The sequence below is a fragment of the Apostichopus japonicus genome, chromosome 9 (assembly GCF_037975245.1).
Source record: "Apostichopus japonicus isolate 1M-3 chromosome 9, ASM3797524v1, whole genome shotgun sequence".
In the NCBI taxonomy this organism is placed as follows: Eukaryota; Metazoa; Echinodermata; class Holothuroidea; order Aspidochirotida; family Stichopodidae; genus Apostichopus; species Apostichopus japonicus.
In genome coordinates this window covers 13,342,757-13,359,666 of record NC_092569.1, presented here as the reverse complement: position 1 = coordinate 13,359,666, position 16,910 = coordinate 13,342,757, and the positions used below count along the sequence as shown (strand labels likewise).

The 16,910-nt window shown below is 35.4% G+C and overlaps 1 protein-coding gene across 1 annotated transcript in view; it reads left to right on the top strand.

The window, feature by feature from the left end:
- The window catches only part of LOC139974161 (uncharacterized), a 162,229-nt gene that overhangs the window by 135,708 nt on the left and 9,611 nt on the right, over nt 1-16,910 (top strand). Inside the window, exons 15-19 of the mRNA XM_071981103.1 lie at nt 774-893; nt 2,127-2,246; nt 3,134-3,250; nt 3,834-3,950; nt 4,857-4,967. Of these exons, the coding sequence (XP_071837204.1) occupies nt 774-893; nt 2,127-2,246; nt 3,134-3,250; nt 3,834-3,950; nt 4,857-4,967 (585 nt within the window). The remainder of the gene's footprint in view (nt 1-773; nt 894-2,126; nt 2,247-3,133; nt 3,251-3,833; nt 3,951-4,856; nt 4,968-16,910) is intronic.

Here is a 16,910-nt window from a genome sequence, read left to right as displayed (position 1 = left end):
AAGGGGAGGATATAATAACAATCATGTCTTAAATATCATTAAATTAATGTTAAAGTATTAATTTCAGCCCATGCTTTGAATTGCTAAGAACTTATTAGGGTGCGTGGGAAGTTTGCTCGGTAGCATCATTGATTATCACGATATAAAGTTTTCGATAATGATTGTCAGCCCTGTGCTTTATCAATGCTGAACCAAAATAATGTTACAAGCATGAAACATGAGCTTGAATAATTGGAAATTTGACTGATCTCTTAATTATCCTTGAACACCGACACACACGCACATACATAAGCGTTTTTGCGTTTAATCGGTACATGCGTCGATTAAACCCGGTTCAAATCATGTTAAATTCATACATGTCACGATATCAATCAACCTGAATTGAGTCAATGTTGTACAGGGTGTTGATTTTCATGATCTGGAAACGGCGGCCAACAATAATTGGCAGTTACCGGCCAAATTATGATAATAAGATCGTCGATTAGCTGATTACTGAACTTTTTATTGTTATTTCAATTTAATTCCGGGTCTGATCTATAAGTCCTTTCGTGATGAATTAGTATTAAGAAATTATAACCGGAATATGATTAGGCAAAGAAAAGAAGGAGTTAAGGGAAAATTTTCCAGATTTCCAAAAACGCATTTACTTTACCTAATTGGATTTTGTTAGAAATGTTCTATGCTTTGATCACCTTAACATGCAAACATTAAGCTAACCTCACGGCCGACATAATCACTAAAGTAAGAACGTTTTAATCAAAACTTCGTTCTAGCTGTGATGTCTGATCCATGCATTCCAAATCCATGCGAGAACGGCGGGACGTGTGACAGCACAATTCAGCCTATGTGCATGTGTACTGCAGGGTACACTGGAAGTACATGTTCAGATAATGGTTGGGAAAATGTTTCGCTCTTTTCATGCAAGGTTCACACTTTACTGATTACAGTATTAAACCATTTATACACATGTACATGTGTTTATGTGACTCAAACTAGACACGCTAAGATTACTTTAGGTAGGATAGGCTGCCACGGAAAGAGGATACTAAGAATAAGTAGGAATATGATAAAGGATGTTCTGAGGAAGCAGGTAATATTCCCAAATAGTATAGCAGAACTGTAGCAAATGGACAGAAGAGGTAAAGGCTTAAGCAATAACGTCAGAATTTCGTTCATCATTTTTTAGCCGTCTCGGATCCATGTGACTCCAATCCATGCAGTAACGGAGGGACGTGTGACAGCACAAGCCAGGGTTTTACTTGCACATGCCCTGCAGGGTTCACCGGAGTCACTTGCTTATCAAGTAAGTATTCAGACGAAATTTGATTGAGATACAATGACGTTCTCGGATTTAAAAAGTACAAAGTGGAGGATATAATAACAATCATGTTTTAAATATCATTACAGTCATGTTAAATTATTACTTGTAACCCATGCTTTGATTTGTTAAAAATTAATTGAGTGGGGCGGTAAGTTTGTAGCATCATTGATTATCACGATATTAAGTTTTCGATAATGATTGTCAGCACTGTGCTTTATCAATGCCGAACCAAAATAATGTTACAAGCATGAAACATGAGCTTGAATAATTGGAAATATGAGATCTATTAGTTGTCCTTGAACACCGATACATACACATACATAAACGTTTTGCGTTTAATTGTTACATGCGTCGATTAAACCCGGTTCAAATCATGTTAAATTCATACATGTCACGATATCAATCAACCTGAATTGAATCAATGATGTACAGGGTGTTGATCTTCATGATCTGGTAACGGCGGCCAACAATAATTGGCAGTTACCGGCCAAATTATGATAATAAGATCGTCGATTAAACTGATTACTGAACTTTTCATTGTTATATCAATTTAATTCCGGGTCTTATCTATAAGTCCTTTCGTGATGAATTAGTCTTAAGAAATTTTGACCCGGAATATGATTAGGCAAAGGAAAGTAGGAGTTATGGGAAAATTTGCCAGATACCCAAAACGCATTAAATTTACCTAATAGGATTTTGTTAGAATGTTTTATGATTTAATCACCTTACCATGCAAACATTAAGCTAACCTCACGGCCGACATAATTACAAAAGTAAGAACGTTTTAATCATAACTTCGTTCTAGCTGTGATGTCTGATCCATGCATTCCAAATCCATGCGAGAACGGCGGGACGTGTGACAGCGCAATTCAGCCTGTGTGCTTGTGTACTGCAGGGTACACTGGAAGTACATGTTCAGATAATGGTATGTATTTACTGAAATAATCAATGGTTTATCAAATAATATATCGCTCATGCCTACCGAATGTTACTTGAGTGCCTTTCCTAATGCTGCCATGTTTTGTGTTGCTTTTTCATAAATTAGACAGAAATAAAGTAAAATAGCCGGCATATTAAAAGACCATTTGTATGTTATGCTTAAATATAAAGGTTTTATTTTAAGGTTAACTAGGAGGGAGGTGGGGTGGGGTGGGTAGGTCGGGTGGGGGCAGTGGTTCTCTCTATGTCACTTAGCTAGTTGAATTTTTGTTAGAAATTTACCATCATGATTTAGTCACCTTAACATACGAAAATAAGCATATCTCATGGCCGATATGATTACTGGCATGGAATGAGGGCCAAGTAATACTAAAACAAGTTGTTTTCTTTCCAATGTATTGTGGGAGATCGGGTGTGGGTGACGGCAAGTTGGTTTTTGGAGCATCCTACACATGAACATCTTGTAGTCTATAAATGCTATGGTTGAACAATACCAAAAGAATCTGCAGTCTGGTTATAAAAGACCATTCATGTTAATTTTTCTGTAAGTTCATTGCAACATTTATTGCCGAAATCGATGACAACAACTTTCTGATTCGCCCTTTTCAAGCAAGGTTCACACTTTACTGATTACAGTATTAAACCATTTATACACATGTAAATGTGTTTTATGTGACTCAAACTAGACACGCTAAGATTAATTTAGGTAGGATAGGCTGCCACAGAAAGAGGATAAGAATATGTAGGAATATATTAAAGAATGGTGGGAGGAAACAGGTAATATTCCCAAATAATATAGCAGAATTGTAACAAAAGGATAGAAGAGGTAACGGCTTAAGCAATAACGTCAGAATTTCATTCATCATTTTTTAGCTGTGTCGGATCCATGTGGCTCCAATCCATGTAGTAACGGAGGGTCGTGTGACAGCAAAAACCAGGGTTTTACTTGTAGATGCCCTACAGGGTTCACCGGAATCACTTGCTTATCAAGTAAGTATTTAGCCGAAATGTGATTGTGATACTATGACGTTCTCGGGTCTAAAAAATACAAACGTGAGGATATAATAACAATCATATTTTTTATACCATTAAAGTCTTGTTAAAGTATAACTTTCAGCCCATGCTTTGATATGCTAAGAACTTATTGGGTGAGAAGGTCACTTGCTCCATAGCATCATAGATTATCACGATATAACGATTTCGATAATGATTAACAGCAATGTACTTTATCAATGCCGAACCAAATTCATGTTAAGATTACAAGCATGAAACATGAGCTTGAATAATTGGAAATAATAGATCTCTTAATTGTCCATCAACACACACATATGTGTGTGTGTGTATATAAATATATATATATATATATATATATATATATATATATATATATATATATATATATATATATTATTATTTTTGTTTAAGTTTTTTTTAAAGTTTTTTCATTTATCTTTGTGTTCATGCGGGGCTTTATGTACAGTCAGTAGTATAGCTGCTATGTCTACTCTATTCTACTGTTCGTATCAATAATATTTCAAAGCTTAATTCCTTTCGATATTTCTCTCGATGACAGATCCTTGTGTCCCCAACCCGTGTTTGAATGGAGGCACATGTACTAATGACGAAATTACGAAAGACTATTCATGTAGTTGTGCAACTGGATTTACTGGGAAGAACTGCACGGATCCAGGTAAAGTTAATATCAGATAAATGACGTTAGACTAGGATAATCCTGTCTCTGTAACGGCACAGGTTTGGTATGTGTTGTTGGTTTTGTACTATAACGTAATTTGCACCACCCTGCATAATATTAAAACGTCCCTCTGTATGGAAATTAGGTCTTTCTGTTTCGATTTATTTTAAATGATGCAAGCAATAATCTGACGACGGCAGCAACTACAATTTCAATCTAGCGAATTAGTTCATGCCGAGGTAAATCCATAATTAATCTGCTAACTGCGGAATTATGTTTTGATAACGATCAATAAACAAACTAAATAATATTTTTAGTTACATATTAATGCAATTGTTACGCGTTGCAAACGCCACAGTTCAAACGCTTAACGTTTGCAAGTCAGGTGAAATTTCAAGTCATTTTGTATGACGTCAGGTCTTTCATACAATATTGAGAAGGCACGGGATGTAATGTGACGTGACGTGACGTTATGTGATCGTGGTGGCATGTGGTGTGGTGTAGTGTGGTACGTGACGTGATACGATGTGATGTGATTTGGTATGTGGTGTGGCTTGGTGTAATGCGGTATGTGATGTAATGTGGTATATGTGGATGATACGAGACGGAATGTTAGGTGACTTGGTGCAACTTTGTGGTAAGGTGTGATATGTGGTATGGTGTAGTATGTAGCGTTAGAGAGAGTTATGTAATATGGTGTGGTGTGGTCTGGATGACATGAATATTGGATATGTTCAAAACTGACTGTTCTACTTGTTTCTTTTTCATTTTAATTGAAGTGTAATTAATGATCTGCTATGGGATTTTACTGTTCAGTAACATCGAAACTATACCAAATGTTATATTTATATCAGTTAATTACTGTCAATATTTGTGCTTGTTTGTTTCTTGTTTCTTCGGGAGGTTCCCCTTGTGATTCCAATCCCTGTCTAAACAATGGTGTCTGCTTTGAATCATCCGAAATGTTCATCTGTATCTGTCCTAATGGCTTCCTTGAACCAAGATGTACCAAGGGTAAGATAAGTAACTATTTAACGGTTCTGTTATGTCTTGGAACTCCAAAAGGGATATATGGGGATGCAGAGCGATAATAACAGAGTATGAAAATGTATTTGTTTAGGAGAGAAACGGGGTTTAATCTAACTCTATTAAATTAACAGTATGCATTGTATATGCTTATATTCGTATTATTGACTCACTTTACTCATTATCAATTCCGGAGGGTGGCGTAGGTTGAATTAGGGACGTGTGCAAAAGCCAGGGTTATGTGTATTGGTACGGAAACGACATGTAAATAAGTCGTATTCCGGCAGAATGAGTTTCCAAGGGTGTTAACGCATAAAATCAAAGATTGACGAGGTTTCGAATGGTATTTTGAATAGTAATATTTCTATATTCTACAAATAATATGGATAATAAAGGTGAATGGTACAAATAAGGGAATAACAAAGAGTAGAGTTAACTTAAGGCGCCAGATAGAAATAATTAACTTATCTATTAAGACTGGGTCTGAAGTCGATGAACTCGATGGTGTAGTAGAGCTGGGCCTTTTAATGATCCGAGAAAAAGAGTGCTCCATCAAAAGGCGCGAGGCGCGGAATTTATAAATGAATAAAAGTTCATCCAAGAATAGTTAAACTTGTTATAATGGGATCCACTTCAATTCTCTGGATGGATGTCAGATATGGTATGGATAAGGGAAAGTCCATTCCGTAGTAGAAGTGAGTGGATAATTAGGTGGAAAGAAGTCATTAAAGACTTGAAGATCCTTCAGTCAAAACTTGAACAGATACACAGAACGTACTAACGATAGGAATATAACAGGTAACGCAATGTTACGGCAAAACAATAAAGAACCGTGCTATTGGAACGGGGTGAGAGGCGATGGTTCCCCAACAGCGGTGTATAAACCTCTATTAGGACGCGGTACTTGCGTTGACGATCACTAGGGCGATGACGTAGAGATGACATCATCAAGAAATGTAGCATTGTGAATATGCAATAGGTATAACATGCCCATAACAGTATTCGTACAGGGTTCACCGGAGTCACTTGCTCAGAAAGTAAGAATTTAGCTAAAATGTGATTGAGATACTATTACGTTCTCGGATTTAAAAAGTACAAAGTGGAGGATATAATAACAATCATGTTTTAAATACCATTAAATTCATGTTAAAGTATTACTTTCAGCCCATGCTTTGATTTGCTAAGAACTTATTGGGTGAGAAGGTCACTTGCTCCATAGCATCATAGATTATCACGATATAACGATTTCGATAATGATTAACAGCAATGTACTTTATCAATGCCGAACCAAATTCATATTAAGATTACAAGCATGAAACATGAGCTTGATTTGCTAAGAATGTTGTATTTTTTCAGTACAATACAGAGGAGGAACTGCGTTGCGTTCATTAAGGACGTTAATATTCTCCTTTACAGTAACTGAGTATTGAAGTAACAAGTAACATCTTAGTCGATTTGTTATTTGCCTGCAGTAAGCTGTACATTGTATGGAGGTATGCAACACTATATTATTCCGGTGGGTTTTCCACACACATGTCCAACACAGAATGTAACATTATGGTGTTTTGAAAGAAATGTTTACCTACGCTGTTAACTGAGACGTAATAAAGGACATCGCTTTGTACTGGGAATTCATCATTTCTGTTTTGTATATACTTATATATAAGAAGCAGAAATATTTGCGAACATGGACGTGTGTACGTGTACTCTTGACTCGCGTGCCCATGTGTTACAGAATTCCTTTTTATACGTCTCTTTTCATACTTATATCTCATATCTTATATCTCGAATCCCATTCATAATTGTTGGTACTGGTTACAGTCGGTGAGCAGACCTATGGAGCAAAAGTAAGTAAAACTCACAATCTCAGGATCCGTCCGAGACCAATACGTCTATTTCTTCTTCTTTTACTGATTGCAGATGTTCCAACAGTTACCAAGCCTACCAGTGGTAAGTATTTTCTTAATTATCAACTTGAAAAGGCATTTTCAAGTCATTTTTAGCCTGAAAAGTAATTCACTTGACAAATGACCATGCACAAAAATGAATAACATCAAAATTTATTCCGTTTTATGTATAAACATTTATCTCATAGGAGTGGAGAGATTGCACTAGGCGAGGATTTATAAACCAACTCTGTTGAATTTTAAAGGACGTTTATGACATGCTCTGCCTCCCTCGCCCTCAACCCCATCGTTTCCTTTTCCCTTCTATGCGAAAACCTCTCGTGATACAAATGTTGTCATTTTCGCAATTGTTCCTTGTTGGACATATTCCCCAATCACATAACAAGCAAAGCTTGCTTATGTTTCAGAGACGCTTTTAACTGTTTAATACCTTACAATATATTGTTAAAGCGATGCTGATGTTTTTCATGAAACATGTCGTTTTTATATTCTCGATTACATTTGAAAAATCTGTATCATTATTCTACCTCATATAGGTCTCATAATTCTATCAGTTTCTATATATTCATTCTATCAGTAGTAGTAGTAGTAGTAGTAGTAGTAGTAGTAGTAGTAGTAGTAGTAGTAGTAGTAGTAGTAGTAGTAGTAGTAGTAGTAGTATTAAAGACAAAATATTGTTTCAAAACACAAAGATTATATTTCCCATAAATCATTCATAACTTATCAGCCATATAAATAATTTCTAGCTCTTACTAGAGGTTGAAACTATTAGTACAAGGACCAATCTCATAGCCTAATCCAGATGAAAGAATTATTGTTAAAAGTGTACAAAGCTGATGACATAAGCTACCTTATCTTTGTACATTATCGTCAATTTGAAAAACTCTGTAATTATACCTAGCATACTGAATGTATACACATCTGACGACATAAGATATCCCTATCTGTATATGTGTCTTCGATGTTGATACCTATCTTTATTTATTTAAAATATTAAACGTTAGCATTGAAATATGGCAGTTGTATAATCCACTGAAATATGGGCCGTAGCTTGGAGACGCTTCAGAAATTTTTGAAACTTTCAGCAAAAGTATTTGACAGCTTATAACAGCTGCCATAAGACTGTAATTCCCAGATATGTGAGCCAATGGAAGCTGTATTTGTTTGTGGACAGGCTCTACTTGTAAACGTTTCTATAACGGAAGTGACACATCGTGGTCGTACCCGAAATATCAAGTTAAAGATGAACACGTGTACCAATTTAGTGGCTGAGTGGAACGTCTAGTTTATCTTTCATTTTTGTTGCCATAAAACAAACCACTTTGAATTCACTCATAGAGACCAACAACGGCGGGACAAGTCTTTGGATAGTAAATGTCGCAATTGCGGTTATACAATTGCTAGTCCTTGTGTTTGTGGGCTTACTCTGGTACCGCTCAAGAAGGTGAATCTTATTTTCATTTAAAATATGCACAGTAACCACAATTTAAATCGATGCTTAACTGTAAATATTGTATTGATGTTTGATCAGCGAATGAAAGGATTTAACAGTGTATAAAGAAAAGAATACCTATATAGGCCTATATTATGAAATAGTTACAAATCAGAGGCTTTAATGTAAACCATATAAGTGTAATAAATATTGGAAACCATTCAATGAATCAATGACGAAAATAGGGTTAGACAAGCAAAATCAAGGTTATTACAAGTTTACTTCAAAATTTCATTTATTCGAATGAACGTTTTCAGCCAATGAAAACCGAAAGACTCTACAAAGATATTCATTCTGTGTTTATGTTACAGACAAAAAGGAGGAACTGCTCACCCTGATAAACAAGATAATAACGGAACTGACGTCAGAGGGAATCAACCTGTCAATCACCATGGTGATGTCAATAACGAAATGGTGTACAATGGTGACCCTAAATATTACAGTATAGAAGATGGAGAAGTAAAAATACCAACATATGCTTTTACTATATCAGGAAACCGTTAACAATCATGATAGTTATGAAATCGTTGGCAAGAAGGCAACGATTAAAAGCAAGGAAACTTTGGAAAAATGAAATATCCAAACTACAAATAAATCTTTTGAACAGATTGATAAGAAGAAAGGAAAGTTGAGAATGCGAGTGGCAAAATGTTTGATGAGGCTTCGATGAGAGAAGAAAACGAATATTCCCATAAATTATTCACTGAAGGAAAAGAGGCAGTTGTATTCTGTGACAGAAGGCCTCAATATATAAACTATTCAATCACCTCTATAGTTGGAAAGCTTCACTTGGTATTGGGAAACCAGGGGGCAGGTGTATAAGGATCTCAAGATTTCCATAGCCGAGTGTAATGTATAGGAGTCGTAGAGGTATTCCACAAAATGAAAGAAATTATACTTAAAATTGTGAATTTCTCACTCTGTAACGATTGGTCTAATAAATATGTTTAAATTTTATTTTAATTTTGATTGTGTATCAGCGCATTGCAACTGATAAGTAAAGAGCTAAAGTCTCTAGCTGTTTTTTTTTTTTTTTTTTTAATTACTGCAAATTTTCACCTGCCGGACTCGTAGTTCAACGTGTAATAGCTTTGCAGTATTTACTGTGCCACCTGTAACACATGTCACCGTGTTGCGAACACAGCCCAGTAGTTATACAATACACATGTCTGTATTTATACCTGTACATAATACACAGCGTGATACTTCATTGATGATAAGATTTTTCGATTAAAATTATTTTCTTTGGCCACAGTGTTATAGGCCATCATGGATTTTGATAAACTATTAAAAATCAAAAAACAAAAATAAGCAATTACGAAGTTTAATAATCTGAATTTGCAGTACGTCATGCATCGTTTCCTTTCTATTTCAAACGGGATGCAAAGGGATTAAATCAGGGTTTCCCTAACTATATCCCCCCACAAACCCCTGTGGATATCAGAGTTGTCCACGAACCCCCAACTTTTCGAGACACGATCTCAGTCATTATTAAACTATAATACGCATTACAGTGCTTCGTAAAAGATCAAGTTCATAGTGTAATATTGAACTAGTGTTTGATCTTAAAACAGAATAGTGACTGCATGTTGTCCCTCAACAACAATTTTCAAGCATGAATTTATCCTAACTTTGCTTTTATCACAAAGTCACAATACATCTTTAGCTTACTGGAACTACTATGATTGTACCGTAGGCTCATTGGAACCATTTTGGTTGCATCTTTAGCTTACTAGAACTATTATGATTGCATATTTAGCTTACTGGAACCATTATGATTGCATCTTTAGCTTGCTGGAAACATTATGATTGCATCTTAAGCTTACTGGAACCATTTTGAATGCATCTGTAGCTTACTGGAACCATTATGCTTGCATCTTTAGCTTACTGTAACCATTATGATTGGACCGTTAGCTTACTGGAACCACTATGATTGCATCTTTAGCTTACTGGAAACATTATGGATGCATCTTTAGCTTACTGGGACTATTATTATCGCATCTATAGCTTATTGGAATCATAATTATTACATCCATAGCCTACTGGAACCATTTTGATTGCATCTTTAGCTCATTATGATTGCATATTTAGCTTACTGGAACCCTTATGATTGCATCTTTAGATTACTAGAACCATTATGATTGCATATTTAGCTCACTGGAACCATTATGGTTGCATCTTTAGCTTATTGGAACCTTGGTTGCATCCGTAGCTTACTGGAAATATTATGATTCTATCTTTGGCCTATTAGAACCATTATCATTGCAATATTTAGCTTACTGGAACCATTACGATTGTATATTTAGCTTGCTGGAACCATTATGGTTGCATCTTTAGTCTCTTGAAACCATTATTATTGCATATTTAGCTCACTGGAACCATTATGGTTGCATCTTTAGCTTATTGGAACCTTGGTTGCATCCGTAGCTTACTGGAAATATTATGATTCTATCTTTGGCCTATTAGAACCATTATCATTGCAATATTTAGCTTACTGGAACCATTACGATTGTATATTTAGCTTGCTGGAACCATTATGGTTGCATCTTTAGCTTACTGAAACCATTATGATTGCATCTTTAGCTTATTGGAACCTTGGTTGCATCTGTAGCTTACTGGAAATATTATGATTCTATCTTTGGCCTATTGGAACCATTATCATTGCAATATTTAGCTTACTGGAACCATTACGATTGCATATTTAGCTTGCTGGAACCATTATGATTGCATCGTTAGTATATTAGAACCATTATGATTGCATCTTTAGCTTATTGGAACCATGGTTGCATCAGCGTACTGGAAATATTATGATTGTATCTTTGGCCTATTGGAAGCATTATGATTACAATACTTAGCTTACTGAAACCAGTACGATTGCATGTTAAGCTTACTGGAACCATTATGGTTGCATCTTAAGCTTATTGGAACCTTGGTTGCATCTGTAGCTTACTGGAAATATTATGATTCTATCTTTGGCCTATTAAAACCATTATAATTGCAATATTTAGCTTACTGATACCATTACGATGCATATTTAGCTTGCTGGAACCATTATGGTTGCATCTTTAGCTTACTGAAACCATTATGATTGCATATTTAGCTTATTGGAAACTTGGTTACATCTGTAGCGTACTGGAAATATTATGATTATATTGTAGGCCTATTGGAAGCATTATGATTACAATACTTAGCTTACTGGAACCATTACGATTGCATGTTTAGCGTACTGGAACCATTATGATTGCATCTCAAGTCTTTTGGAACCATTATGATTGCATCTTTAGCTTATTGGAACCATGGTTACATCTGTAGTTAACTGGAAATATCATGATTGTATCTTTGGCCTATGGGAACCATTATCATTGCAATATTTACTTTTAGATTTACGATATTTCATGTAGGCATACGTATTTAAATATTTGACATCCTAACATGAATGTTAACGGAAGTGTAGATATGTTAATGCAGAGAAAAATGTTAAAGGTATGTCAATTGAGAGAAGGGGTTGACTTTGGTGGGATGGGTGGAGTATGATAGGAGACAGAAGTTCAGAGCGCTTCAGCACGTGTTTTAGACCTAAGCTATTTAACAATTATTTTTAATAATTATTTTTAATGCTTATTGATATCATTGGAAGTAAAAATGCAAGTATTTATTCAGATAATATAAGCAAAGGGCTGTTATTTTGTTTTTTCTGAAGCGTTTGAATTCGGGGAAGTTTATGGTATGACTTTTTTTTTTGGTAAAACAACGTTTGTTGGTCAGAGAATTTAAAATAAACTGATTTAAAGAAGACATTACTGAAAATTCTTGTTAATTGACTTTTCGTTTTAAATAAATACGCAGAGGTTAATATAAGAAGGATGACTATCGGGAGGATTTTAGTATTCTATGCAATTGTGTGGCAGCGATGTTGAAGTATGTTGAATTTCTGGAAAGCCCCTCTGAGGTATCATACTCCATATAATTGCTCTATTGACTTCCAAACTAAATCGTCAAAGTAATTGGTTGAAATACATCACTTAATATAAATGTATAGATAATCGAATGCTTTGGTTATATTATTCATTTATTCGAACTAATAGGTCCGACCGATAAGGCATATATAGGCTGCGGCATCATACTCGAAAAACATGCGTTGATTTTCTAGTTTAACCAACCATCTTAGGTGTCTCTCTAGTGATGGCATGAAGGAGATTTCACAGCTATCGAGAAGCTATTCCCAGAAGAAATTGAAAATTTTTGCTCGCGGCATCTCAACACCTATTAAGTCTATTAATAATTGGTGTTTTAATCAGTCAGATACTGACATATGCAAATATCCATCAGGGTTCGACACCTTTAACGTAACTACATTACTTACATAGACCATTCAACGTATTGCACTCAACAACGTGATATATTCAACATGACATCTGCACAACCTAAGATTGAATGACTTGAGAAAGTCAACAACTTAGGACAAAACGTTGCCTCAAAAGGGAAAGTAGATTAGTCGTTGAAAAGGGATATAGCTTCCAAATGAAAAATTGAATTTTACTAATGAAAGAAAGAGTTACATATCCTAGGAATCTTAATGAAATTTGCATTCGATTTGTGTGTATCGAGAGAGAAAACAAAAAGTTGAATATTGAAAGAACATATTTTAAGCATCCTGCTTTAGAGATAGCTACATTTGAAACATTTGACCCATTTTGACTAGTAAAAGTGAACTAAGTTAAAGTTGAAGGTTTACAATCTTGTTTGACACACGACATTAAACCCCTGGTGCAACATTAAACCCCCGGTGATTGGTATACCTTGTCACACCCACACATCAAAGTGTGCACAATTCAAACAGTCCCTGTTGGTCGCTATACAATGCACCACTGCAATGTACCACATCTACGCTGGTGTGCAGCCACAAACCGGCACACGCAACTATGTATACAAGCTATATCCCTGTAAGGTCCCCCCCTTTATACTCCTGGGTGAAGATAGGCAATGGGGATTAAGGGCCTTGCCCAAGGATACAACGTAATGATCTGGCCAGGACTCGAACCTGCAACCATAGATTACAAGTCCAATGACTTGACCACTTGAGTGCACACTGACAGCAAAGCGTTTTCTGTTCTTTCATTTTTGTCTCTGTCTCTTTGTTGTTTGACCTTAGATTGCATATGTTCCAAGTTTGTTTTAGTGGAAGTGAAGTTAGCAATTCGTTCTGGATTCTATCTGTAAAAGTGGTTTTGAGAGCGAGGACGGGCTCGAACAGGCGACAATATTTATGTCATCCTTATTAAAACTTTCATCTCTACGTAAGTGTGTTTTGAAAAGCAAATTAACATTTTCAGCTGGTTCAATGTTTCTATTATGAATACCACCCATGTTTGATATCTTCAGAGTTATCAGAGTTCGAATACGTCAACAGTTAATGGATGTGTCCCTTTCGCTACCCTTAGTTGTTTACCCTACCCGTACTCTACCATACCTAGTACCACCCTACCATGCACTTTCATCCTAAATTTTAAGAAAATGTTATGCTTTGTGATTGTAGTTGAACGTTCGTGATTTTTTTTTTTATACCGAAATGTTGATTTTGTTGAAAGTTTATCGTGTAGGACAGTGGTAAATAGGTCGCACAAGGCTACATATTGAGATGAAGTTATGGAATGTTGAGATGTTGAAATTTTCTGTGTCCCATCTGGACCCCATTTGTATCTTCAAAAGTAAAAATCTTCTCATTATAGGGAAGATAGTTAAAGATGGTTAAAGGTATATGCCCCAAATTATAACATGCTATAATTGTTAGTAGTTTTCCAAAAGTACTTTCCTGGAGGTCTTATTCTCCAAATTATACACATACAGTTTTAAGGAACACACAATATAGGGCATACATTAAAGGCATCGAAGACTCACCCCAAACCGCGTGCCGCCCTCTGAAAAAGTTAACTTTCCGTTGCTTGCAAGTGAAGTTTTCTTCTTGTCGCTACAAAATGCAGACAGTAATGAAACGTGATACCTTTCTACCTTTTATATGGACCTGAGATGTCCATCGCTGCTATGTACACTGTGTTGTGGGTATTGATCGTAGCTGTATGTTTTGAATGTACACTAGTGTCTATTTACCGACGGTAGCAAGCTGTGTGTGTGTATTTTCTGGGATCGATGGTGGTGTCTAACACTTCTGTTACACCTCATTCGAAACTTGGTCAGATTACCGGCATCAGACGTTTCTTTGTTCACGAGTCTTCACTCCCTTTAACGGTTAAAATTGCTATATAGAAATATTACTTTGGTTGACAACCGTGACTTTTACTGGCCTGCAACGACAAGTATCAAATTGAATGCTAGTTTTGTGAATAACGGATTCTCCTCATCGATGCACACTCGGTTCATCGAGCTAATTCTAAATTCACAGCTACAGATTTAAATACCTCAAATTTAGATCTTATCTAACTGTTTAATTTAAATAATAATTAAAAAGTAAATAAAATGGACACAAAGGAGTGCAGCAGAGAGCCAAGCCGTCCGATATTATGTTGACCTTCCTTGTACACTATTTATAATCATCCAAGAGAATCGGTTAAACAGAATATTTCAGTAGAAACCTGTATATAGTGAGGGTTACTCAACCATGTATATACGTTTGCATAGAATCTATGCACAATATTTCTGTGGTATTTGGTAACTAAATGACTGTATATAGGCTATGCATATTATCTTTCTCTTTCAGCTAATGTGTAGTCAATATAGCTTTGTGTGCAGTTACAGTGGATAAGTGCCTGTTCTTGTTTTGGGTAGTTTTATTCCTACTTTATACGAAATCTTTCATTCGTAATCGGTGACTAATTTTCTGCTATCACAAGCAGCATGGAACAGGCATCAAGAATTAGAGATTGGTGTATTTTTATCATCATTTTATCTTTTATTTCTCAACAAGTAACCAGTCAAGGTAAGTCTGTCTACAGTCTGCATAAAAATGAAAGTATATAGTTTTTATTCAGTACACTCTAGACATGAATATTCTAAAAGAGACTTTCAATTTGAAAGAAGTAGGCTACTTAACTATATACATGACTTTTTATTTTGAATATTTTAAGGGTATATTGTTAATAAACAAATGTAATTAATCGTTGTATTTAACAAAGACAAAACCCGAACTGGGATCATTAACTTGTATGGCAGGTTTATGCAGTATGCCGACGACACCACTTTCTTTTTAGACGGTACCCGCAACAGTACCGTTAAGGTGCTGAATATTTTCGAGATTTTTCGAATAAAATCTGGTCTTAAAACTTATTTTCAACCAATCCCAGTTTTTTTTTTCCCCTGGACCTTTTATTTTAAAGCATCCAGCTCATGTCAGTGAATCCAATCTGTATATTAGCAACGGTCCTATCAGGTACCTCGTGATCAACTTTACTCACAATGGTGACGATCTCTTTCGCTTTAATTATGAGCAGATATTTATCTAGGCTGAAGCACCAGCTTAGAGTTTGGAATGGGCGTGATCTCACATCTATTGGTAGAAACACAATCGTGAAGTATTTTGAAATCATTAAACTCAGTCGTTTTCTTTCTTTTTTCAGGTTACGTCAAGCCCTCCAAAATATTTTATTAATAAGATCCCAAGTACTATTATCTTCATTAGGGAAATGTGTATGGCTTGGAGTAAGTTAAGTCGTGCCAGGTAGCTTTCATTTTGTAATGATGGATTATCTTACGTCATAGTGTCACTACGATCTGAAACATTTTACATTCTCTTCTGTTTTTTTGTTGTTTACATATTCAAGGTAGAATGATGACAGTTTTAACATTGGAAATCCATGCCAACATGAGGTCACGTAAAGAGCTTGAATAGTTTATGTGTAGCACTTGCTATACTCACTTCCATTACAGAAAATATACATTGTAATAAAGGACAAAATCAATATTGACATAATCTAACAGTGATATCAACACCTCTTTGTCTAGGAAAAATTCAAAACCGTAACAACGAATTTGTTTGAAATCACAATTATTTATTGAATTTTCTCAAACTTCACCTTATGTCACTCTAAGTAAGAATACACAAATCGCTAAAACTCTTTTGATATCAACAATTACAGTGGATTTAAAGAGCTAAAAACAATTCTACTCAAAAGCAGCTAGTATATAACATTTTCAACAACAAAAATGGCGAGATTTACTCATCATAAGGTGATCATTGATAAAAGTAAGTCAATCTGTTAGCTCTTACCACCAAATGAATTAATTGGTAATCTTCTAGACACGTTTTGAATTTTAGTTTAATCAAATGCAACAAGCATATTGAATATGTTCAAAACTGACTGTTCTACTTGTTTCTTTATCATTTGAATTGAGAAGTAATTGATGATCTGCTATGGGATTTTACCGTTCAGTAACATCGAAACTTTACCAAATTTTATATTTATATCAGATAATTACTGTCCAACTTTGTGCTTGTTTGTTTGTTGTTTCTTCTGGAGGTCCCGATTGTGAATCCATTACCTGTCCGGAGGGTAGACTATGCCTTGAAACATCCGACAC